General features: G+C 69.4%; 6 protein-coding genes across 10 annotated transcripts in view; 4 read left to right on the forward strand and 2 right to left on the reverse strand.

The window, feature by feature from the left end:
• Positions 1-299, forward strand: part of ARF3 (ADP ribosylation factor 3) — a 6,757-nt gene extending 6,458 nt beyond the window's left edge. The window contains exon 5 of the mRNA XM_017836614.1: positions 225-299. Within this exon, the coding sequence (XP_017692103.1) occupies positions 225-299 (75 nt within the window). The remainder of the gene's footprint in view (positions 1-224) is intronic.
• Positions 300-1,217: 918 nt separating this feature from the next.
• Positions 1,218-3,188, forward strand: FKBP11 (FK506 binding protein 11). Its single transcript, XM_017836625.1, has 6 exons — positions 1,218-1,334; positions 1,782-1,847; positions 2,507-2,594; positions 2,688-2,721; positions 2,807-2,877; positions 2,957-3,188. The coding sequence occupies exons 1-6, from the start codon at positions 1,218-1,220 to the stop codon at positions 3,172-3,174; spliced, it is 594 nt and encodes a 197-aa protein (XP_017692114.1). The 3' UTR covers positions 3,175-3,188.
• A 185-nt stretch (positions 3,189-3,373) lies between these two features.
• On the reverse strand, positions 3,374-6,588 carry CCDC65 (coiled-coil domain containing 65). Of its 4 annotated transcripts, none has more exons than XM_017836626.1 (9): positions 6,546-6,588; positions 6,188-6,321; positions 5,552-5,719; positions 5,347-5,481; positions 5,053-5,191; positions 4,770-4,967; positions 4,133-4,351; positions 3,895-4,047; positions 3,374-3,793 (listed from the first exon to the last, which is right to left on the reverse strand). In XM_017836626.1, exons 2-9 carry the CDS (start codon positions 6,311-6,313, stop codon positions 3,384-3,386), a joined length of 1,548 nt encoding a protein of 515 aa, XP_017692115.1. In that variant the 5' UTR covers positions 6,314-6,321; positions 6,546-6,588; the 3' UTR covers positions 3,374-3,383. The 4 variants fall into 4 exon arrangements, with proteins under 4 accessions (XP_017692115.1, XP_017692116.1, XP_017692119.1 ...); XM_017836627.1 differs by having other exon boundaries at positions 6,524-6,547; XM_017836630.1 differs by lacking the exon at positions 6,546-6,588 and having other exon boundaries at positions 6,188-6,473.
• A 190-nt stretch (positions 6,589-6,778) lies between these two features.
• On the forward strand, positions 6,779-9,960 carry RND1 (Rho family GTPase 1). Its single transcript, XM_017836621.1, has 5 exons — positions 6,779-6,941; positions 7,028-7,115; positions 8,564-8,673; positions 8,964-9,098; positions 9,175-9,960. Exons 1-5 carry the CDS (start codon positions 6,822-6,824, stop codon positions 9,418-9,420), a joined length of 699 nt encoding a protein of 232 aa, XP_017692110.1. The 5' UTR covers positions 6,779-6,821; the 3' UTR covers positions 9,421-9,960.
• Positions 9,961-10,570: 610 nt separating this feature from the next.
• Positions 10,571-16,773, forward strand: DDX23 (DEAD-box helicase 23). 2 transcript variants are annotated; one of them, XM_017836683.1, is made up of 17 exons: positions 10,571-10,645; positions 11,130-11,338; positions 11,440-11,538; positions 11,641-11,737; positions 11,820-11,885; positions 12,487-12,625; positions 12,703-12,836; positions 12,908-13,020; positions 13,100-13,243; positions 13,457-13,682; positions 13,798-13,943; positions 14,249-14,426; positions 14,509-14,751; positions 15,155-15,306; positions 15,423-15,531; positions 15,633-15,807; positions 16,194-16,773. In XM_017836683.1, the coding sequence occupies exons 2-17, from the start codon at positions 11,130-11,132 to the stop codon at positions 16,415-16,417; spliced, it is 2,454 nt and encodes an 817-aa protein (XP_017692172.1). In that variant the 5' UTR covers positions 10,571-10,645; the 3' UTR covers positions 16,418-16,773. The 2 variants fall into 2 exon arrangements, with proteins under 2 accessions (XP_017692172.1, XP_017692173.1); XM_017836684.1 differs by having other exon boundaries at positions 12,706-12,836.
• A 227-nt stretch (positions 16,774-17,000) lies between these two features.
• The window catches only part of CACNB3 (calcium voltage-gated channel auxiliary subunit beta 3), a 7,064-nt gene continuing 2,964 nt past the window's right edge, over positions 17,001-21,100 (reverse strand). The window contains exons 3-14 of the mRNA XM_017836685.1: positions 20,451-20,573; positions 20,244-20,366; positions 20,042-20,157; positions 19,909-19,973; positions 19,783-19,802; positions 19,479-19,559; positions 19,220-19,278; positions 19,020-19,129; positions 18,782-18,933; positions 18,611-18,706; positions 18,374-18,523; positions 17,001-18,113 (exon numbers count right to left, since the gene is read on the reverse strand). Coding sequence (XP_017692174.1) covers positions 17,829-18,113; positions 18,374-18,523; positions 18,611-18,706; positions 18,782-18,933; positions 19,020-19,129; positions 19,220-19,278; positions 19,479-19,559; positions 19,783-19,802; positions 19,909-19,973; positions 20,042-20,157; positions 20,244-20,366; positions 20,451-20,573 — 1,380 coding nt within the window. The 3' untranslated portion in view covers positions 17,001-17,828. The remainder of the gene's footprint in view (positions 18,114-18,373; positions 18,524-18,610; positions 18,707-18,781; positions 18,934-19,019; positions 19,130-19,219; positions 19,279-19,478; positions 19,560-19,782; positions 19,803-19,908; positions 19,974-20,041; positions 20,158-20,243; positions 20,367-20,450; positions 20,574-21,100) is intronic.

Genomic DNA, 21,100 nt, shown 5'->3' on the forward strand with positions numbered 1-21,100 from the left:
CCCCCGTAAGTCAAGGGGGGGCTGAGTCGCATTTGGAGCCAGCGCTGCCATCCCCACCCCCGTGTCCCCTCTGGGCTGCTGCCTGGGGGGCTGCTCTTGGCTGTGATGATGACACGGGGGGGTCAGACTGGGGGTGTCCGGGGCTCCCCGGTGGGTGGGAGCCGCAGAGATGACACCGGGGGGCTGCAGTGGCAGTGACCGGGGCTCCCCGGTGGGGGGGGCAGCGGAGCCGGCACCGGCGCGTTCCCACCGGCCGGACCGAGGGCTTTGTGCGGCGGGGGCTGACCCGGCGCCCCTAATCCCATTAGCGCCCCGGGCCCCGCCGCCAGCCCGGCTTCCCCACCTCTCGGCAACCGGGGCTGGTATGTGGGTGCGCCGGTGGGGCCGGCGTGCCGATGCCGTCGTCCAGGAGCTGCACCGGGGCCACCACCGGCGTCAACGGGGCCACCGTCCGGGAGCTGCACCGGGGCCAGTGCCACCACTGCTGGCAGCGGGGCCGTCACTGCTGGCACGGGGCGAGGGATCCGCGTGCCGATGTGACCCCCTCAAACCGGGGGGACTCTGCGGGCTGGGGACCCCCAGGCACAGGGACGGCGACGTTTGGGGCAAATTCGGTCCCACCGGGCCCTAATCGAGCCGCCGGGTCCCCCGTTCGGGCTCGGCTTCTCTTGTTGGGCACGGCCGGGAGCTGGAAGGGACGCTGGGGTGCCAGGAGAAGGGATGCTCTGCACCCGCCGGGGGCTGGGGGGGGGTCCCGGGTCCCGGTGGGCGCCGGTTTCCCCGGGCGGTGCTGCCGCCTGCTGGCACCGGCGGCGACGGGACACCGGGAGCTGTACCCGGGGAACGAGCCCCCGGCTCCCGAACCCCTCCCGGACCCCCACCCGGACCTCCACCATGACGCTCCCCGGGACCTGCTGCCCGGGATAGTGCCCGGGCAGAGCCGGACCTCGGTGCCGGCCGGGCTGGGTGGCAACCGGTGGCACCGGCTGGCACCAGGTGGCACCGGGTGGCACCGGAGCGCACGCGTGGCACCGGGCACCGACAGAGCGGCCAGTCCCGGGGACCCCCCTGTCCCTCGACCCCGCCGGGGCCCGGGGGCAGCCGCGGGTGCCCGTCCCGGGGCCGGTCCCGGGGCGGGGGGCGGTCCCGGGGGAGGGGCCCGGGGCGGGAAGGGCGGTCCCGGTGCCGGTCCCGGTTCCTCCGCCGCCAGCCCGGCCATGCCGTCCCCCGCCGCGCTGCTGCTCCTGGCGCTGCTGCTGCCGCCGCCGCCGCTCGCCCGCGCCGCCGAGAGCGAAACCGAAACCGGCGCCCGGGAGCTGCGGCTGGAGACCATTGTGAGCACCGGGAAGGGGCGGGAGAACCGGGAGGCACCGGGGACCCCCGCGGCCCCTTGGGGCGGGGAGCTGGGACCGGCGGGGCACCGGCGGGACGCTGGCGGAGGACGGAGGCACCGGCGGGGAACGGGGCACCCGCGGGACGCTGTTGCTCGGGGGGCACCGGAGCGCCCGGCCTGGGCACGGGGGGCGGGGGGGGCACAGCGTACCGGGAGGACCGGGCTGCGGAATGAGTGCGAGCCGGGGGGCACCGGGAGGACCGGACTGCCGCGGGGGGGCACGGGGAGGACCGGGCTGCGGGGAGGAACACGGCGCGCCGGGAGGACGGGGGAGCCGGGGGGAGAGTCCGGTTCGCGGAGCGCTCGGGGGACACGTGGGCACGGGGGGTGCGCGGACCCCGAGGCGAGGGGGCCCCGTCCCGGCTCCCAGTGACCCCCCCCGTTGCAGGTGGCCCCCCCCGAGGGCTGCACGGAGCTGTCGGCGCCGGGGGACACGGTGCACATCCACTACACGGTGCGGGCGGGCGGCGGGAGGAACACGTCAGCACTGCGCTCCCGCGGGCGGGGCGGGGGGCACCGGCACGGGGGGGGGCTCGGCCGGCACCGGGGCGGTACCGGGGGTGGTACCGGGGTGGACACTGTGGTGTCACCGTGGTGGTACCGGAGTGAGTGTAGGGGTGGCACCGGGGTGGGCACGGGGACGGCACAAGGGTGGGCATGGGGGCGACGCCAGAGTGGCACTGGAACTGGGATGGGGACGGCCCCAGGATGGGCTCTGGGTGGCACCTGGACTGGCACAGGGGTAGCACTGGGGTTGGCGGCCTGGGGATGGCACTGGGGTGGGCTCTGGGGGAGAACCTGGGAAGGCACAGGGGTGGCACTGGGGCTGGTGTGGTTGAACCCTAGTGTGGGCATGGTTGGCACTGGGATCAGCCTGAGGATTGCCCTGAAAATGGCCTTGGCACTGCAAGCAGAGGGGATGTCCCCAGGATGGCAGGGGGGTGGCACAGTGGGGGACACCGGAACTGGGATCAGCACAGGGATGGCACAGGGTGGGCACTGGGATCAGCACCAGAGCAGGAGTGGGATGATACTGGGACCCGCATGGAGAAAGCATCAGGGTTGCATCCCCAGGGGTGACCAGGGCTGTGACTGTGTCCGTGTGTCCCGCAGGGCACCCTGGAGGATGGGCGGATCATCGACTCCTCCCTGAGCCGGGACCCGCTCCAGGTGGAGCTGGGCAAGCGCCAAGTGATCCCCGGTGAGTGGGGGCTGTGGGACCGGGGTGGGGGGATCGGGGTACCCAGGGTGCCCCCGGCCAGCCCGGCTCACCCCTCTCCCCGCTCTCCTGCAGGCCTGGAGCAGAGTCTGCTGGACATGTGTGTGGGGTAAGCGGGGATGGGGGGCACGGGGGTGGGCAGCGTCCCCCCACCGTGTCCCCACCACGTGGCACCGACGGTGTCCCCGTGGCAGGGAGAAGCGCAGAGCCATCATCCCCCCTCACCTGGCCTACGGCAAGCGGGGCTCCCCCCCCACCATCCCAGGTGAGTGCAGCCCTCGGGGTCCCCATGGGGTCCCCCCCAAGCCGCCGTGGCCCCCGCTCAGGCCGTGCCCCCCTCGCAGGTGACGCGGTGCTGCGGTTTGAGGTGGAGCTGGTGGGGCTGTCCCGGGCCAGTTACTGGCAGAAGGTGGTGAACGAGGTGGTGCCACTGCTGTGCCTGGGGCTGGTGCCGGCGCTGCTGGGGCTCATCGGGTTCCACCTGTACCGCAAGGCCAGCAGCCCCAAGCTCTCCAAGAAAAAGCTGAAGGAGGAGAAGAGGAACAAAGCCAAAAAGAAATAAAACCTTCCCCTCGGTATCTGTGGCTGCTCTGACCGGGACAGTGGTGGGGATGGAGCAGTGGGAAGGGGCTGTGCACCCCCCCAGCTCCCTGCCTGCTCCAGGGCCTTGGTGGGTCACGTCAGACCTGAGTGGAAGGTGACAGAGCCCCCCCCGCTCAGTGAATCCCAGAAATAAGACCCTGGAGCACATTTTTGGGCAGTTTTGCTCTTTTATGGCATCTCCAGGCAGTGACAGTCCCTGGTGTCCCCAGGCACCAGGCAGGTCCCTGGTTTGCCCGTGGGGGTCTCAGCTGGAGCCAGCAGAGCTGAGGACGGGGTCTGGGGGGGTGACCCCTCCCTGGAGGCTCTCGGGGTGTCCTGATGTCCCCGAGCGTGGCCCCGCCCCAGCTCGGGGCTCATTTCTGGGGACGTGGCTCTTGCTTGGTGGCGAGGAGGGGGTCGAGGTCTTTGAGCACCTTCCGGCTGACTGAGACCCCCGCCAGGTACTGCTGGAGCAGCTCCCGCAGGTGCCGGTTCCTGTTTGCCAGGGCTGCCCGTGTCCGCTCCAGCACCTTCTCCTCCAGCTTCGCCTTGTTGAACCGCTGCCAGAACCGCTCCAGCCCCACGTAGTCCTGTGCGGCCTGGGGGGAGGCAGGGACGAGAGCCGGGGGGTCCTCAGGGCCGGATCCCGACCCTTGTTCCCTGTGGGCACATCCAGGACCTCCGGGCAGTGCCTCCTCACCTGTGCCAGGGGCTCCACGGGGGGCTCCTCCAGGACTCTGCGGGCGTCCTGCAGCTCCCCCTCGGCCAGCGAGGAGGGGTAGAAGGGCAGCACCTTCTCCTCCTCCGTCTCCAGCCTGCGGCACATCTCGGCCAGGCGCAGGATGCGCTGGGCCTGGCGGGGGGGTAACACGGGGAAGGGCAGGTGGGAGGGGACACCGGGACACCGGGATGTCCCCCCTCGGCACTGCCAGGCTCACCTTCTCCACCACCCGCAGCAGCGCCTTGAGGGCGGCCCCGCTCTGGCAGCTGAGCGTGGCCAGGTCGGCGCGAGCCGTGGCCACCGCCCGGGTCACCTCCTTGCGGAGCTCCTGGAGCTGCCGCAGGGCCTCTTCCTTCCCCTCCCGTGCCCGCTGGATCTGCTCCTCGCTCTCCCGGGCGTGAGCCACGATCTGGGCCCTGGTGGCCGCCACCGTGTCCTGGTGGAACAGGGAGTTGGGTGCCGGGGAAAATTCCCTCGTGGGAAGGCTGGCGGGGCACTGGAATGGGCTGGTCAGGGCAGTGGTGGATGTGCTGTCCCCTGGGAGTGTTCAAATAATGGCTGGATATAGCTTAGTGGTGGCCTTGGTAGTGTTGGGTTGATGGTTGGACTTGATGGTCTCAGAGGCTTTTCCAGCCTTAACGATTCCATGATTTTATGAGCCACAGCTCAGGTGCTGCAGCACAAGCTCTTTGGGAGGCCCCTGCTTAACCCAGCCCATTGTCACCTCCCGGTTAATGGCTGGACTCGATGGCCTTGGAGGCTTTTCCAACCTCAGCAGCTCTGTGCTTCCATGGGAAGCGAGCAGTGGGCAGGGGTGTCCCTGCTCCCACAGCCACCCAGCTCCCTGCCAAAACCTGGAGCTTCTGCAGCTTCTGCGACTGCTCCTCGATCTCCCGGGAGCTCCTCTCGCACTTCCTCAGCAGCTCCTTGAACTCGGCCATCTTGTGCTCCGTGGCCTCGTTGTAGCTCTGCCGGGCCTTCTGGATCTGCTTCCACAGCCCCTCCAGCCTCCCCACCAGCTGCAGGCGGCTGTACTGCTGCTCCTGCCAGCTCTGGGGACACACAGGGGGTGACCTGCCGCCCCCAGACCTCCCTCTCCAGCTCTAAAGCCCCCTGGCTGCTCCCTCCTGCCCCTGCCTTGCTTTTGATGTCGTCCCGGGCGCTCTGGAAGCCCAGCGTGGCCTCCTGGTCGGTCCTGGCGTGGTCCTGCTCCGTGGCCAGCACCATGTCCTCCAGACACCAGCTTTCCCACTCCTGCTGCTTCAGGATGGTTCTCCTGCAGGGACACACAGGGGGCACAGGGGTTCCCTCCCCGGCAGAGGCTCAGCCTCACCCTGGGACACCCCCCGGGCGCCACTGCTGCCCCGTCCCCCTTCTCCCCCCAGAAATCCCGCACCTCTCAGCCTCAAACTCTGCCTTCAGGGCGCCCACCTGGGCAGCAAACCCCTCCTCCAGGTAGCCCAGGCGGCAGCGCTGGAGCTGCAGCAGCTGGTCCGTGAGGCTCAGGTGGCTGCGCAGGGCACGGCTCTGCTGCTCCTCCGCCTCCTCCAGCTCCCTCAGCAGCGCCTGTGGAGTTTGGGGGGGGGTCACAAGCGTCCCCTGCGCCCCCCCCCGGCCCCGCCGGCCCCGCAGCCACCTCGATGACGGCGTCCTTGCAGTCCATGACCTGGGAGAAGGTCTGGCTGAGGGTCTCGATGTCCCCGCGCAGCTCCTGGTCCTTGGCGTGCCGCAGCGCCGAGCGCCACAGCGTCCGCAGCTTGTGGAGCCCCCCCGTGCTGAGCTGCTGCTCCCGGGACAGCTTGTCCTGCGGGGGGGGCCGGGGAGGTGTGGCAGGGGGGCTGCCCACCCGGGGTGATGGGGGTATTGGCTGGGGGAAGGTGGTTTGGGGGGCTTGGAGTGGGAGGGGGTGGCAGGTCTGGAGATGGGGGTGAGCTGGGGGGAAATGGGCTTAGGGGAGCTCGGAGGGGGAGATGGGGGTGGGCAGGGGGCAATGGGGGGCTGGGAAGGGTGTGGTGGGGAGATTGGAATGAGCCTGGGGATCTCTGGAGGGAGAGATGGAGATGGGTGGGGGGAAAACGGGCCTGGAGGGTCCTGGAGGGGGAGATGGGAGTGGGCAAGGGGCAATGGGGGGCTGGGGAAGGAGATGGGGGTGAGCTCGGGGGGGCTGGATATGGGGTTGAGCAGGGGAAAAGGGGGCTGGGGGATCCCTGGAGGGGTCCTGGAGGTTTGGTGGGGGTTGCAGTGGGGGCGTCGCTGCAGTGGGGTCCCGGACCTGCAGGAAGCGGGTGAGCAGCTCCCTCCTGGTCTTGGCCGCCTCCTCCTCGGCCAGCGCTTGGCTCTGCAGCAGCAGCAGCTCGGCCTCGGCCGCCCCGGGGGCGCCGGGACGGGCCCCCGCCATGGCTGGACCTGGGATCCGTTGGTAGGGGTGGGGGGACGCTCGGGGGGGGCTCAGTGGTGGCCCCTCCAGGGCCCACCCAGGCCCGTTTCCCCCTGTTCATCCCCCCTCTCCCCGTCCAAGGACCCCTCGGCCTCATCGCCCTCTGCCCACCCCCATCTGCCCCTCCAGAACCCTCCATCCCCCCATTTTTGGGGTCCCCCCTCCCGGTACCGGCCCCGCTCCCGCGTCCCACCGGTCTCCCAGCAACGGCCACTTCCGCTCCCAGCGCTCCAACTTCCGCCCTCACCCGCGCGGGCGCCCCCTGGCGGACCGGAGCGGGTCCCGCGGGTCCCACCTCTCCGCCATTGGCCGACGCTCCCGGTGCCCCCGCGGTGATTGGCGGGCGGGCGCCGCCGTGGGCGGGGCCCGGCGGCGGCGGCGGCGTATATAAGGTCCCTGCGGCGGCGGGGCGCAGGGCGGTGGGCGGGCGGGAGCGTGTGGGGAGTTTTTCGCGCGCGGTGCCGCCGCCATGCGGGAGCGGAGGCCGGCACCGGCCGCCCCGGCCCGCTGCAAGCTGGTGCTGGTGGGCGACGTGCAGTGCGGCAAAACGGCCATGCTGCAGGTGCTGGCCAAGGACTGCTACCCCGAGGTGAGCCGGGGCAGCCACCGGGAGCCGGCGCCGCGCACCGGGTGGCTGGACCGGAGCGGGCGCTGACGGTGCCGGTGCCGTTGCAGACGTACGTGCCCACCGTGTTTGAGAACTACACGGCGTGTCTGGCCAGCGAGGAGCAGCGGGTGGAGCTGAGCCTCTGGGACACCTCCGGTACCGGGAGGGGACACGCGGTGCATGTACGGGGGGCTCCGGTACCGGGAGTGCAGCCCCGGTCCCGGTGGGGGTGATGGAGGTGTTTGGTGGTCTGGGGGCTCGGGGGGTTGTAGGACTGCGGTTTGAGGGGGGCTGCAGTGGGGGCGTCCCTACAGTGGGGTGTATTGGGGTCCCGGGGGTGTTTTGGGGTCCCTGCAGCGGGGGGGGATTGGTGGCCGCAGTGGCGTCCTGGGGATGTTTTTTGGGGTCCCGGAGGTGTTTTGGAGTCCTTGAAGGGGGGGCCTAGTGGGCCCAGTGCGGTCCCTGCGGTGTTTTGAGGTCCCAGCAAGGGGGGGCTTGTTGGCCGCAGTGGGGACCCCTGGGGGGGCTTCGGGTCTGCGGTCGCATCCCTGAGTCCGGGGGGCACAGGGACCGACCCCCCGGTGGGGGCACAGACACAGACGGGAGGGGGTCACACAGGGCTGAGCCCCTTCCTTTGGGGGGTCCCCCACCCCGCCGAGCCCCCCAGAGGGAGCTCAGGGTGCCCCCCGCGCTCTGCCTGTGAACGGGGGGGGGGGGGGGGTATGGGCGATTCCGGTGCTGCTCCTCCCGGGGCACCCCGAAAGGTGGGGAGTCCGGGAGGGGTCGGGGGGGGTCGGGGCAGCCCTGCCCGGTGCTGCAGTGTCCCCCCTGGCGGGGGGGTCCCCGCCGGTCCCCGGTTGCCATGGCGATGCGCTGGCGCAGCCTCTTTGCTATTCCGTGCACGGAGCGTCTGGGCTGCGAAACCCCCTCCGAGGCCTTTTGGGGGGCGAGGGGGGGCGGGGGCACCCCCTACACCCCACGGACGCCCCCCGCCCCGCGTCCCCCGCAGTCCCCGGTGCGGTGCCGGTGGCTCCGTGTCCCCGGGGACCCCGCGGGGGTGGCAGCCCCCCCACCCCTCTCCCGGCTGCCTCCCCCCCCAGACACCCCTCGGTGCTGGCGGGGCTCCCCAAAACGCGGGGGGTGGGGAGGCTGTTACATAAACACCGCGGGATCCATTTCCCGGTGCCTCGTTAAGGCGCGATGCGTTCGATGGGCTGCGGGGACGGGGGTGGCGCTTTGGGGGGGCTCCGGAACTGTGCCCCCACCCCGGGCAGGAGGGGGGCTGCGTCTATTTTGGGGGGTTCTAGAGCTGTGTGCCCCCTCCGTCCCTTTTGGAGGGCTGTGTGTGGTTTTTGGGGGGGGCTCTAGAGCTGTGCCCTCCACCCTGGGCAGGAGGGGGGCTGTGTCTGTTTTGGGGGGCTCTAGAACTGTGTGCCCCCCCGTCCCTTTTGGGGGGACTCTGCCCCTTTTGGGGGGGGTCTAGACCTGTGAGCCCCCCCCCCAGGCAGGAACGGGGCCGTGTCCCTTTGCCAGCACCCCCTGCCTGAGTCCCTGTGTCCCTCTGGGGGGGGGTTGAGAGGTGACACCCCCTCCACACCCCCCAGGCTCCCCCTACTATGACAACGTGAGGCCCCTCTGCTACAGCGACTCGGACGCCGTCCTGCTCTGCTTCGACATCAGCCGCCCCGAGACCCTCGACAGCGCCGCCAAGAAGGTGGGACAGGGTCCCTGGGGGGTCTGGGGGGGCTCAGGGATGTGGGGACGCTGACCCAGGAGGCCCCTGGGGGGTTTGGGGTGCACAGGGACGTGGGGACACCATGTGGGGAGGGGGATCCCTGCAGCGTTTGTGGGGCTCAGGGACATTGTCCCAGGAGTTTCCTGCAGGGTTTGGGGTACACAGGGCTGTGGGGACACCAACCCTGTGGTGTTTGGGGTGCACTGACCTGGGGGGCGGGAAGAGGGTTTTGGGGTCCCCTCTCCCTGACGGCAGCTCCCACCCCGCAGTGGAAGACAGAAATCCTGGACTATTGCCCCAACACGCGGGTGCTGCTCATCGGCTGCAAGACGGACCTGAGGACAGACCTGAGCACCCTCCTGGAGCTCTCGCACCAGAAACAGGCCCCCATCTCCTACGAGCAGGTCGGGGGGGCCCCATGGGGGGCCGGGGGGGGCGGGCTGGGGTAGTGCCAGTGGTCTGACACGGGGCTGCTCCCAGGGCTGTGCCATGGCCAGGCAGTTGGGAGCCGAGGGGTACCTGGAGTGCTCGGCCTTCACCTCGGAGAAGAGCGTCCACAGCATCTTCCGGACCGTGTCCGGCCTCTGCCTCAGCAGAGCCCCCCAGCAGCCCCCCCAGAGCCCCCCCCGCAGCCTCTCCAAGAGACTCCTGCACCTGCCCAGCCGCTCCGAGCTCATCTCCAACACCTTCAAGAAGGAAAAGGCAAAAAGCTGCTCTGTCATGTGAAGGGGGGGGGACAGGAATGACCCTCCTCCCCTTCCAGCCCCCTCCCGAGTCCCCAGGGTGGGATGGGGGGGGCTGGACAGGGCCCTGGACCCACCACCCCCTGAGGAGGAGGGGGTGCTGCTGCCCCCCCATCACACCATTGCCCTGCCAGCCCCCGGCCGGGGGGGCTGCCCCTGTGGGGAGGGGGGTCTGGGGGGCTGCTCAGCACCTGGGTCCCTGTGGGGTTTGGGGTGCACAGAACCCTGGAAACACTAACCCGGGGACGTCCCTGTGGGGTTTGGGGTGCACAGGGACACGGGGACACAGTCCTGGGACGTCCCTGTGGGATTTGGGGGGCACATCATGGGGCTCATCCATGGACTCATCCTGTTTTCCCCACCCCTCATCCACTGCTTGGCCCTGGGGGGACCCCGGCGGGTTGGGGAGTGCTGGGGGGGGTTGTTTTATGGACTGTCTGGGGTGGGAGGGGTGTCTCTGTTCCATGTCAGTGTTCTTAAAAAGCTTATTTATTATCAGAAATATAACACCCGCCTATGTGCAGCTCTGCCTGGTGTGGCCTTTTTGGGGGGGTTGTGGGTTTTGGGGAGGTGGTTTTGGGGGTCACTGGGGATGGGGACACTGATGTGGGGGGGTGGGGGACCCCTGGGTACCCCAAAATGGCCCCCCCCGACTCTGCTTGGGAATTTCAGCTTGGGAATGGGGGTTCAGTGGGGGTGTGAGGCTCCTGCAGGGATGCTGATCTGGGGGTCTCTGGCGGCTTAGGGGTCACAGGGATGCGGGATCACTTTCCTGGGGGCATCTCTGGGGATTTGGGGTACGTAGGAACAGGACAGTGACTGGAGAGGTCCCTGTAGGGTTTTGGGGTACACAGAGACACTGACCCTTTGGGGGGGTTCAGTGACACCAACCCGGGGAGGACTCATGGGGGCACGCAGGAGCTCCAGGCGGGATTCAGGGAGCGCGGGTACACCGACCGTGGGCACTTTGGGGGCTGCCGGGCCGCGGGGACACTGACCGGGGGACTCATTCCCGACGGCGGGGGCGGCGGAGGGATCGCGGGGCGCGGCGGTGCTTTGACAGCGCGGGGGTTGCCGGGAGTTGTAGTTTCTCCCGCGCAGAGGCTGCCGGGAGTTGTAGTCCCGCGCCGTCCCGGCGTGCCCCGCGGCCCCGGCGGACATGGCGGCGGCGGTGGCGGAGCGGCGACGCTGAGCCCGAGGCTGGCGGGGTGAGCGGGGACCGGGCACCACCGGGAGGGGGCCGGAGACCACCGGGAGGGACCTCCGCGGCACCCGGGGGCTGCAGGACCCCGCTACCGCCGCGCCGGGCTGAGCCCCGGTACCGGGCACCGCGGGCGGGGCCTGGAGTGCCTGGTGCGCCGCGTCCCCCCGAGCCCTTTGGGGGCTCCTCTGCCAACCCCCCCCGGGTCCTCTTGCCCTCCACGTCCCCTTCTTGGGGCCCTCTGGGTCCCCCTGCCCTGGTCGGTCCTTCCTGGGGGTTCTTCTCTGCCCCCCCAGGTCCTTCCTGGAGGTCCCTCTGTGCTCCCTCTGGGTCCTTCAAGACCTCCCCGGTCCTTCTTGGGGGTCCCCCAGGGTCTCCCTCAGCCTCCCCGGGGTCCCTCTGCTCCCTCCCCGTGACCCCCAGCCCTCCTCGTACCCTCCGTGGGGGTCTCCCAGCCCTCCCCGGTCCCCCCCGCTGACCCCTCCCCGCAGATGGCCGGAGAACTGGCGGACAAGAAGGACCGGGACGCGTCCCCGGTGAAGGAGGAGAGGAAACGCTCCCGCTCCCCGGACCGGGAACGGGACCGGGAGCGCGACCGGGACCGCAAGGGCTCCCCGACCAAGGACAGAAAGCGACACCGATCCCGGGACCGGCGAAGGAGCCGCTCCCGCTCTCGGTCCCGCTCCAAGTCCACGGAGAGGTGAGGGGGGGCCACGGCTCCGTGGGGTTTTGGGGAAGAGCTTTGACGGAGGAGTCTGGGGTGCGGGTGGGACCGCGCTGTGACCCCTCCCCGTCCCTCAGGGATCGGCGGCACAAGGAGCGGGACCGTGACCGGGGCAAGAAGGAGCGGGATCGGGACAAGGATGGGCACCGGCGGGACAAGGACAGGAAGAGATCCAGGTGGGTTTTTGGAGGGGTCCCTGCTCTCTCCTAAGCCCCCCAGAGATGGGGATTCCCTGGGGATGTGTCTGGTGCCTGATTCTGTGCTGTTTTCCCGGGAAGTTTGTCCCCGGGCAGGGGGAAGGACTCCAAGTCCCGGAAGGACCGGGACGCACGGAAGGCAGAGGAGGAGGAGGAGAATGCCCTGAAGAAGGAGAAGGTGAGGATGGGGCTCGACTGGAAATGGCTCCAGGGGGATCCAGGTCCCTGGGGGTGGTGCTGACATCCAGCCCCGTTTCCAGGCACAGCCCCTGTCCTTGGAGGAGCTGCTGGCGAAGAAAAAGGCGGAAGAGGAGGCAGAAGCCAAGGTGGGAGCGAGAACAGGAGCCTCTTCCTTGTGCCAGGGCTGGGGATGTTTCAGGGGACACCGGGGAAGGGGAACCCGGGAGGGAGTGGGGGGAGCTGAGGGGGGCCCAAGGGGTGAAGGGATGGACCCAGGGGGGGCACTGGGGGGCTGTGGAGACCCAGAAGGGAGAGGGGGAGGACTGGGGGACCCCCAGGAGGGAGCAGAAGGACCCTTGGAGGGAATGGGGAAGATTGGGGTACACAGAGGGGTCCCCAGGAGAGAGGGTTGAAGGACTCAGGGGGTGCAGAAGGACTCTGGAAGGGAGAGGAGAGGCCTGGGGAGGGAACAGAGGGACCCGAGGAAGGAGTGGGGAAACCTGGGGGGCTTTGGGGGGAACAGACAAATCCCAGAAGCAAATGGGGAAGGCCTGGGTGGGACCCTTGTGAGGGACTGGGGAGGCCTGGAGGACTCCAAGAAGGAGCGGGGAGGGTTGGGGGACCCCTGGGAGGGACAGGGGAGGGCTGGGGGACCCGGGGGGGGGGAGTGGAGAGGTCTGGAGGGACCCCCAGCAGCGTGGGGATTGCAGCCAGGCCCGGTGTGACCCTTCCTGTGTGACCCCCCAGCCCAAGTTCCTGTCCAAGGCAGAGCGGGAGGCCGAGGCCCTGCGGCGGCGGCAGCAGGAGGTGGAGGAGCGGCAGCGGCTGCTGGAGGAGGAGAGGAAGAAGAGGAAACAGTTCCAGGAGATGGGGAGGAAGATGCTGGGTAAGGGGTCACCCCCTGGAGCTCTCGCCCTCCCCAGGGGGCTGTGCTGGCTCTGAGCCCCTTCCCCTGCTCCCCAGAAGACCCCCAGGAGCGCGAGCGCCGGGAGCGCCGGGAGCGCATGGAGCGGGAGACCAACGGCACCGAGGACGAGGAGGGCAGGCAGAAGATCCGGGAGGAGAAGGACAAGAGCAAAGAGCTCCACGCCATCAAGGTGGGGCTGGGGGCCGGGCTGGGGGCCGGGAGGGTGCCCGGGGGGGTCCCGCTGACCCTGGGGTCCCGCAGGAGCGGTACCTCGGCGGGGTGAAGAAGCGCCGGCGCACGCGGCACCTCAACGACCGCAAGTTCGTGTTCGAGTGGGACGCGTCCGAGGACACCTCCATCGACTACAACCCCCTGTGAGTGCGGGGCGTGCCCGGGGCTGGGGGTGCCCCTGAGGGGTGCAGGGCAGCCCCTGATGCTCCCCCCCTGCTCCAGGTACAAGGAGAGGCACCAGGTGCAGCTGCTGGGCCGCGGCTTCATCGCGGGCATCGACCTGAAGCAGCAGAAGCGGGAGCAGTCGCGGTTCTACGGGGACCTGATGGAGAAGAGGAGGACGCTGGAGGAGAAGGAGCAGGAGGAGTGAGGATTTTGGGGTGGGAGCTGGGAGGGTGCTGAGGGGTGTGGGGGGGGTCCTGGCTGGCTCTGCTTGGCCAGGGTGGGGAGCTGGGGGCGGCGCTGGGATGCGGCAGGTCCTGTGGGAGGGGGCGGGAGGATTCCAGAGGCACAGGGTGAGCCCCATCCCGGTTCCTTGTCCCCCTTCCCACCTCCCCATCCCCTCCTGCCCCTGGCCAGGGCCCGGCTGCGGAAGCTGAGGAAGAAGGAGGCCAAGCAGCGCTGGGACGACCGACACTGGTCCCAGAAGAAGCTGGACGAGATGACGGACAGGGACTGGCGCATCTTCCGGGAGGATTACAGCATCACCACCAAGGGGGGCAAGATCCCCAACCCCATCCGCTCCTGGAAGGACTCCTCCCTGCCCCCCCACATCCTGGAGGTCATCGACAAGTGCGGATACAAGGTGGGCACAGGGAGGGGGGCCCCGGAGGGGGCTGGGAGGGGGGAAAAGGGGTCGTCAGGGGTGTGGGGAGGGGGAGGAGGGAGAGTTCTGCTCCCAACCCGCTTTCCCCTGGCAGGAGCCGACCCCGATCCAGCGCCAGGCCATCCCCATCGGGCTGCAGAACCGGGACATCATCGGCGTGGCCGAGACCGGCAGCGGCAAGACGGCGGCATTCCTGATCCCACTGCTCGTGTGGATCACCACCCTGCCCAAAATCGACCGGTGAGGGCACATGGCGGGGGAATGCTGCCCCCGGGAGGGGGAGACAGGGTAATGTGGTGATGACACTGCAGAGGGGGTAGGACAGGGTGACAGGGTGACATTGCTGAAGGGATGGAGCGGCAGGGTAAGGCTGGAGGGGACGGGGGATGAGGTGGGATGATGTGGTGATGCTGTGAAGGGGATGGGGCGGGGTGGCAGGGTGACACTGGAGGGGATGGGGGACAGGGCAGGGTGACTGTGCAGTGGACAGGCTCACGTGGTGTCACCGTGGGTGACACGTCTGTCCCCCTCCCCCTACACTGCAGCATCGAGGAGTCGGACCAGGGGCCCTACGCCATCATCCTGGCCCCCACCCGCGAGCTGGCCCAGCAGATCGAGGAGGAAACCATCAAATTCGGGAAACCCCTGGGCATCCGCACAGTGGCCGTGATCGGCGGCATCTCCCGCGAGGACCAGGGCTTCCGCCTGCGCATGGGCTGCGAGGTGGGCTGGGGCAGCACTGGGGGGGCCTGGAGGGGCGGCTCAGCCCCAGGGCTGCCCCACTGACCCCCCCATGCCCCCCCAGATCGTGATTGCCACGCCGGGCCGGCTCATCGACGTGCTGGAGAACCGGTACCTGGTGCTGAGCCGCTGCACCTACGTGGTGCTGGACGAGGCCGATCGCATGATCGACATGGGCTTCGAGCCCGACGTGCAGAAGATCCTGGAGCACATGCCAGTCACCAACCAGAAACCCGACACCGACGAGGCCGAGGACCCCGAGAAGATGTTGGCCAACTTCGAGTCGGGCAAGCACAAGTACAGACAGGTGGGCACGGGCAGGGGGGGCTGAGGGGGCGTCGTGTGGGGGTTCGTGGGGTGAGGAGGGGTTTGGGGAAGGGGTTCCTGCCCCACTAGGGATGTTCCCACAGCACAAAGGATGTTCTTGCTCCACGGGGGAGATGTTTTAGCATTGTGGGGGCATGTTTTTGCTTTGTGGGGTGATGGTTTTGCCCCACAAAGTGTGTTCGTGCCCAGGGGGGGGACATTCTTGTTCTATGCAAGATGTTACTGTTCCACGGGGAGTGTTCCTGTCCTGCAGGGGGATGTTCCTGCCCTATGGGGGGACATTCCTGCCCCGTGGGTGACGTCCCTGCCCCATGGGTGATGTCCCTGCCCCGTGGGTGACGTCCCTGCCCCGTGGGTGACGTCCCTGCCCTGTTGCCTCACAGACTGTGATGTTCACGGCCACGATGCCGCCGGCGGTGGAGCGCCTGGCCCGCAGTTACCTCCGGCGCCCGGCCGTGGTTTACATCGGCTCTGCCGGCAAACCCCACGAGAGGGTGGAGCAGAAGGTCTTCCTCATGTCCGAGTCGGAGAAGAGGTGGGCGGGACGGGCTTTTTGGGGTGGTCTGAGGGGGTTGAGGGTGAGGGGGGGGACTCTGCGGGGCCGCTGCAGCCTCTCCTCGCCCAACTGTCCCTCCTCCTCCTCCTCTGCAGGAAGAAGCTGTTGGCCATCCTGGAGCAGGGCTTCGACCCGCCCATCATCATCTTCGTCAACCAGAAGAAGGGCTGCGACGTGCTGGCCAAGTCCCTGGAGAAGATGGGGGTGAGTCTGGGCTGGGGAGGGGGGTCATCCTGAGCCCCGTGTCCCCTGTCCCTGCCCGGGGACCCCCCGATGTGCCCCCACTGACCCCCCTCGTCCCACAGTACAACGCCTGCACCCTGCACGGCGGGAAGGGCCAGGAGCAGCGGGAGTTCGCCCTCTCCAACCTCAAGGCCGGGGCCAAGGACATCCTGGTGGCCACGGACGTGGCCGGACGTGGCATCGACATCCACGACGTCTCCATGGTGGTCAACTACGACATGGCCAAGAACATCGAGGGTGAGGATGGGGAGGGGCTGAGGGGGCTGGGAGGCACCCAGGGGGCTGTGGGGGGCACCCAGCCCTGGTGCTGTGGGGTGTTTCCCAGCCCTGGTGCTGTGGGGTGTTTCCCAGCCCTGGTGCTGTGGGGTGTTTCCCAGCCCTGGTGCTGTGGGGTGTTTCCCGGCCCAGGGGGCTGTGGGGTGTTTCCCGGCCCAGGGGGCTGTGGGGTGTTTCCAGACCCGGTGCTGCCTGTGCTGGGGGTGCAGGGAGTGCCCAGCCCTGGTGTTGCCCGCACTGGGGGGGCTGTGGGAAGTGCCTGGCCTTGGTCCTGGTGCTGCAAGGTTTGCCCAGCCCCAGTGTTGCCCACACCAAGCCCTTTTCTGACCCCCTGCCCCCTCTCCCAGATTACATCCACCGCATCGGGCGGACGGGCCGAGCGGGGAAGAGCGGCGTGGCCATCACCTTCCTCACCAAGGAGGACTCCACCGTGTTCTACGACCTCAAACAGGCCATCCTGGAGAGCCCCGTGTCCTCCTGCCCCCCCGAGCTGGCCAACCACCCCGATGCCCAGCACAAGCCTGGCACCATCCTCACCAAGAAGCGGCGGGAGGAGACCATCTTCGCGTGAGGCCCCTCTGTGCCCCCTCTGTCACCTCTCTGGGGACGACAGGACCAGCAGGGCTGCCAGGACTGTTGTGGCCGTTCTTTTCCCAGCTCCCTGCTCAGCCAGGACTGTTCCCACGCAGAGACTGGGGCTGGGATTGTCCCAAAATACCCGCCCTGTTCCCCCAGTCCCCCTCCCCACCTTCCCCACGGAGCGGAGGAGCTGCTGGAGGCTGTTTGGGGGCCGGTTCCTCCCTGCTGCCAGGGCGGGGCTGGTTTTTGGGCTGTCCTGGGAACTGTCTGCACCTCGTGCTTTGGGTTTTTTGGGAGTTTTTTGTAGCTGAAGCTCCAGGCTGCAGGAATAAACCGGCAGCGGCGTTACCAGCATTGGCTCCTCGTCCTCTCCCTTCCCTGGGTGCCACCTCCCACGGGGACAGGAGCCAGCAGTGCCCAAAAGGGCGTTTTTTTGGGTGCTCAGCACCCACCACCACCGTCCCTTTCCACCCCCCAGACCAGGTGTCCCCCCCCTCCCCACAGACACGGACACCGGCGCCTCCGAGCACTCGTGTGTTTCTGAAACCAATTACAGGGAAATCAGTGCTTTCTACAAAAGAAATCGTAACAAATCTGTGGCCCCCACCCCTGCCCCCCCCTCCCCACCAGCGCTGGCCCCCGGGGGGGGCTCAGCCCACGCCGGGCCCCCCCGGCCGAGGGCGGTGGGCGCCGTATTTACAGGAGTGTGCGGTGACTGCGGTGAGGGCAGCGTGGGCAGGGGGAGGGTGGTGGGGGCAGGCGTGGAGCAGCCCCCCCACCCCGTGCAGCCCCTCTGTGTGTCCCCCCCCCATCCCGAGGGGGGGCTGTTGGGCTGCGCTGGTCGGGGCAGGGGGGAATCGATGCAGAGCGAAGCGAGTGGTGCGGCCCCCTCCTCCCGGGGGTCCCATGCAGGGGTGGGGAGGGGGCAGGCAAGGCCCCGGTGGGGGGGAGTGGGCGCCTTCCCCTTCTTCCTCGGGTCTGTGCGGGGTGGGGGACGCTGCTAAAACTGCCCCCTGTGCCCCTTACCTACCCTTTTTTTGGGGGGGGGGGCACCCACTGTCCACGGCAGCTGCCCTGCGGGGAATGAGCCAGCCTGCGATGCGGGGCCGGGGGGACACTGAGGCGGGGGGAGAAGGCATGTGGCTGTCCCCAGGTTTCCCAAAACGTTTCGGGAGAGGGGGGTCCCAGGGCATCCTGGCCGCCGGGCCCCCCAGCTCTGTGCTTATGGCTGAAGACGTGCCCGGGGGGGGGCCCGGGCGAGAGGAAGCTGCCGGTGCCGAGGAGATCCCCGAGAGGGAGATTGTCTGAGCACCCCCAGCGTGGGGCTGGGGCGAGGGGGGCAGCGCCCGGGCTCTGAGCGGGGGGGGCCGGTTCCCAGCCGTGCCCCCCCCCCCTCCCCACCCCTAATAGCTGTCCTTGGCCCAGGGCCGGCTGCGCTGCCAGTTCCTGTCGTGGTTGCGCTCGCCCGGGCGCTCCGGCGTCCCGGGGCCGCTGCCGTGGTGCCGGTGGGGCTGGTACAGGTCTGGGTAGGGGTCCCCGTACTCCTCCTCCTCCTCCAGGTGCCGGGAGCTGCGCTGGGACGTGGCCCCCCAGGGCTGGGGCGAGGTGTCCCCGGCCTCGTCCGACGGCATCAGGCTGTCGTGCTCCAGCGGCGAGTGCTCCCCCCGCTCCCCCAGCAGCTGCTGGCTCTGCGGGCACGGAGGGGTTGCAGGGGTGGCACGGGGGGGTGGCACGGCCCTCCCTGTGCTGGGTCCCCGGGGGGAGCAGGGAGAGGGGCTGTGTGTCCCCAACCCTGACCTGTGCACCCCCCACCCTGGTCTGGGGACCCCTGTGCTGGGTCCCCGTGGGGAACAGGGAGGGGGCTTTGGGGACAGTGCAGGGGGACCGTGTGTGTCCCCCCCAGTCCCTGTGGCAGCCGTGGGGAGCAGGGAGGGGGCCGTGGGGGTACCTGCAGGCCCGGGAGGCCGGTGGGCGAGGGGACAGCGTGGGGGGCGTGTGGGGGGTGGTGCGTGGCCCGCCAATACACCTCCAGGTACTCGGCCAGGTGCTCGCAGGCGTCCTCCAGCTGGTTCTCATCCAGGATCACATCGAAGAGCTCCTGGGGGAAGAGTAGGTAAAAGGGGTCACGGGGGGGGCTTGGGGACCCTCCCGGGCATCCCCAGGGTGGGGGGACGGGCCAGCTCACCGGGGGACACTGCACCAGCTTGTCAGCTGCCATCATCTGCACGTTGAGGTGCTTCACCTGCGACTTCCCCCGCGACTTGATGAGACGCTGCAGGACCTGGGGAGGGGAGAGGGGGGTGGTGGCACCACGGGGGGCAGCCGGGACCCCCCCAGAGCCACGGTCACCCCTCACCTTGGGCGAGGACACCTTGACGTAGACAATGATGGGCGCCAGGGAGGTCTTGGCCAGCTGGGCCGGGTGGTTGATGGTGTCGGCGTCCAGCACCACCAGCTGCAGGGACTTGGCCAGCTCGAAGATCCGCTCGATCTCGCTTTGCACCTCGGCTGGGGGGGGCACGGGGGGGCTGTGTCAGGCTGGGCTGGCCCCTGGCAGGGGGTCTCTGCACCCCGGGGCGAGCCCGGCCCCTCACCGATGCTGGAGCGGGTGGTGGAGCGCTCCAGGATCGCCTGCTTGCCCAGGTTGTTGAGGATGGAGCGCTTGGCCAGGGACAGGTCGGCCGTGATGTGGGTGATGGAGATCCTGGGGGGGGGCACAGGGACACGGTGGGCACCCGGGGACCCCCGGGCCACGGACGGAGGGGGGTTCTGGGTACGTGAGGGAGTGTCTCACCTGCCATCGAATCTGTGCTTGAGGAAGTCGAAGAGGGCTTTCTGCATCATGTCGGTGACCTGCCACGGGGCCGCCAGCCCGGTGAGCCGGGACAGATGGCACCGGCAGGGAGGTGGCAGCCGCCCGGCGCCCTGCCAGCCGCCCTCGGCCCTGCCATCTGCCCGCTGCCGGCACGGGACGGGCAGGGAGGGGACGAGGGGCACGAGCCACCACCCCAGGGCACAGCGAGCCTCCCCCCAACCCCGCAGCCCCCCCATACCTCGTATCCTTTCAGTGAGGGCCCCACCAGCACCACGGGCCGCATGGAGGGGACCACGTCGTAGGGTGGGATGTGCTGCGTCTGCAGGCGGACACGGGAAGGGGTCGGTGCCCTGGGCACCCATCCCCAACCAGGAAGGGGTTGATGAGCCTATTCCACAGAGCTCCGGTGCCCTGGAGTCCCCCCCGGCCCCATAACCGGAGCAGAGGGGGTGTCTCTGCCCCCACCCCACAGCTTTGGCCCTGCCTGCAGCCCCCTCCCCATCTCCCCCTGCCCGGGGCACGGCCCTGTGCCCGGGACTCACCTGCTTCTGCTTCTGCTTGGCTTGAGGAGAGGAAAGAAGACACAGAGGTTGGTGACAGCAAAGTGAGGCCCCCCCTGGATCCCCCTGGGTCCCTCTGGGTCCCCCTGGGCCAAGACCTGCCCTTACCTAAGGAGGGGGGAGGCGATCGCCGGCTCCCGCTGTCGCCGAGGCCCGAGGCATTGCCAGCTCTCCTGAGGGAGAAGGGGGTGAGTTGGGCAGCCCAGGAGGGATCCGGGGGGAAGCGGGGTCCCATCCCTACCTGGCTTTTTGCTCCTGCTTGAGCCTCATGGCTTCCAGGCGCTGGGGGCTGGGGATGAAGGCGATGTCCCCCCCCTCCTTCACTAGGCGCCCGATCCACCAGTCATTGCTGTATTTCTGGGTGAGGACAGGGCAGGGGTGAGACCGGGGGGGCATCCCTGGCCCTGTTCCCCCCTCCCCCCCGCCTCAGCACCCAACCTCACCTCCTTGATGTGCAGGAAATCTTTGGCTTCGAAGTTGATGGCGGCTCCCTGCACCGGGCACTCCTCGTCCAGCGCCCCACAGTAGCTGACATTGGTGCGCACGGCAAAGGCGACTGGCTTGTGCTGGGGGGGGTTGGGGGGTAAATCAGCACCCCCAGGCCCTGCCAGTCCCCCCCAGCCGTGCCCTGGGTGTCCCCCCACCCCTACCTTGGCCCTCTCAAGCTGCTGCTGGGCCTGGCTCTCCACCTCGCGCCGGGCACCCTCACGGTCCTCTTCCAGGGACACGTCGGAGTCCAGGGACGGGCGGCTGGTGTAGGAGTCCGCCGAGCCCTGGGGGGACAGGGCTGAGTGCTGGGGGGCTGCGGGGGGCACCCCCACAAAGAGGGGCCTTGCCCTGAGGCAGTGCCAGCCTGGGGAGGGGACCCCGCTGACCCCCAGCCCCCTTCCAGCTTTCTGGTGTCCATGGGGGCATCGAGCCGGGCGTGTTGGGTGGCATCGCCCAGCACGGCATCCCTGGGGTGCAACCCCCCTGTGCTGGGGGGGGGGCACGGGGGAGAGCCCTGCAGCCCCGGGGAGGGCCGGGCTGGGGACAGGGGTCCCTGTCACAATGGGGATGTGGGTCTTGCCGGTGTCCCCCCCACCCTGGGGTGCTCAGTGCAGCCCCCCCGGCTCTCCCCCCCCGCCGCGCTGGTATTTACCCACCGCCCGCTGCGCCCGGAACAGGCGCAGGAGCCGCGGTGAAATATTTATAGGTCCCTGGATGTAGCTGAGCCCCCCCCAACCCCGACCCCCCCCCCCGAGGCCCCACGGGCCTTGCCTGGCTGAGCTCAGCGCCGCTGCCCAGCACCGCCCCCCCC

This window comes from Lepidothrix coronata, unplaced genomic scaffold (genome assembly GCF_001604755.1).
Source record: "Lepidothrix coronata isolate B3197 unplaced genomic scaffold, Lepidothrix_coronata-1.0 Scaffold281, whole genome shotgun sequence".
NCBI classification, from domain to species: Eukaryota; Metazoa; Chordata; class Aves; order Passeriformes; family Pipridae; genus Lepidothrix; species Lepidothrix coronata.

Bases quoted from the DNA above. Each gene is read 5' to 3' on its own strand.
- FKBP11 (XM_017836625.1), top strand. From the start codon at position 1,218: ATGCCGTCCCCCGCCGCGCTGCTGCTCCTGGCGCTGCTGCTGCCGCCG. The intron at 2,722-2,806 runs GTAAGCGGGGAT...TCCCCGTGGCAG, and splicing joins CTGCTGGACATGTGTGTGGG to GGAGAAGCGCAGAGCCATCA. The intron at 2,878-2,956 runs GTGAGTGCAGCC...CCCCCCTCGCAG, and splicing joins CTCCCCCCCCACCATCCCAG to GTGACGCGGTGCTGCGGTTT.
- CCDC65 (XM_017836626.1), bottom strand. From the start codon at position 6,313: ATGGCGGGGGCCCGTCCCGGCGCCCCCGGGGCGGCCGAGGCCGAGCTG. The intron at 4,352-4,769 runs GTTTTGGCAGGG...CTGTTCCACCAG, and splicing joins AGAAGCTGCAGAAGCTCCAG to GACACGGTGGCGGCCACCAG. The intron at 4,048-4,132 runs GTGAGCCTGGCA...CCCCCCCGCCAG, and splicing joins TGCTGCGGGTGGTGGAGAAG to GCCCAGCGCATCCTGCGCCT.
- RND1 (XM_017836621.1), top strand. From the start codon at position 6,822: ATGCGGGAGCGGAGGCCGGCACCGGCCGCCCCGGCCCGCTGCAAGCTG. The intron at 6,942-7,027 runs GTGAGCCGGGGC...GTGCCGTTGCAG, and splicing joins CCAAGGACTGCTACCCCGAG to ACGTACGTGCCCACCGTGTT. The intron at 9,099-9,174 runs GTCGGGGGGGCC...GGCTGCTCCCAG, and splicing joins CCCCCATCTCCTACGAGCAG to GGCTGTGCCATGGCCAGGCA.
- DDX23 (XM_017836683.1), top strand. From the start codon at position 11,130: ATGGCCGGAGAACTGGCGGACAAGAAGGACCGGGACGCGTCCCCGGTG. The intron at 11,539-11,640 runs GTGGGTTTTTGG...TTTCCCGGGAAG, and splicing joins AAGGACAGGAAGAGATCCAG to TTTGTCCCCGGGCAGGGGGA. The intron at 13,244-13,456 runs GTGAGGATTTTG...GCCCCTGGCCAG, and splicing joins GAGGAGAAGGAGCAGGAGGA to GGCCCGGCTGCGGAAGCTGA.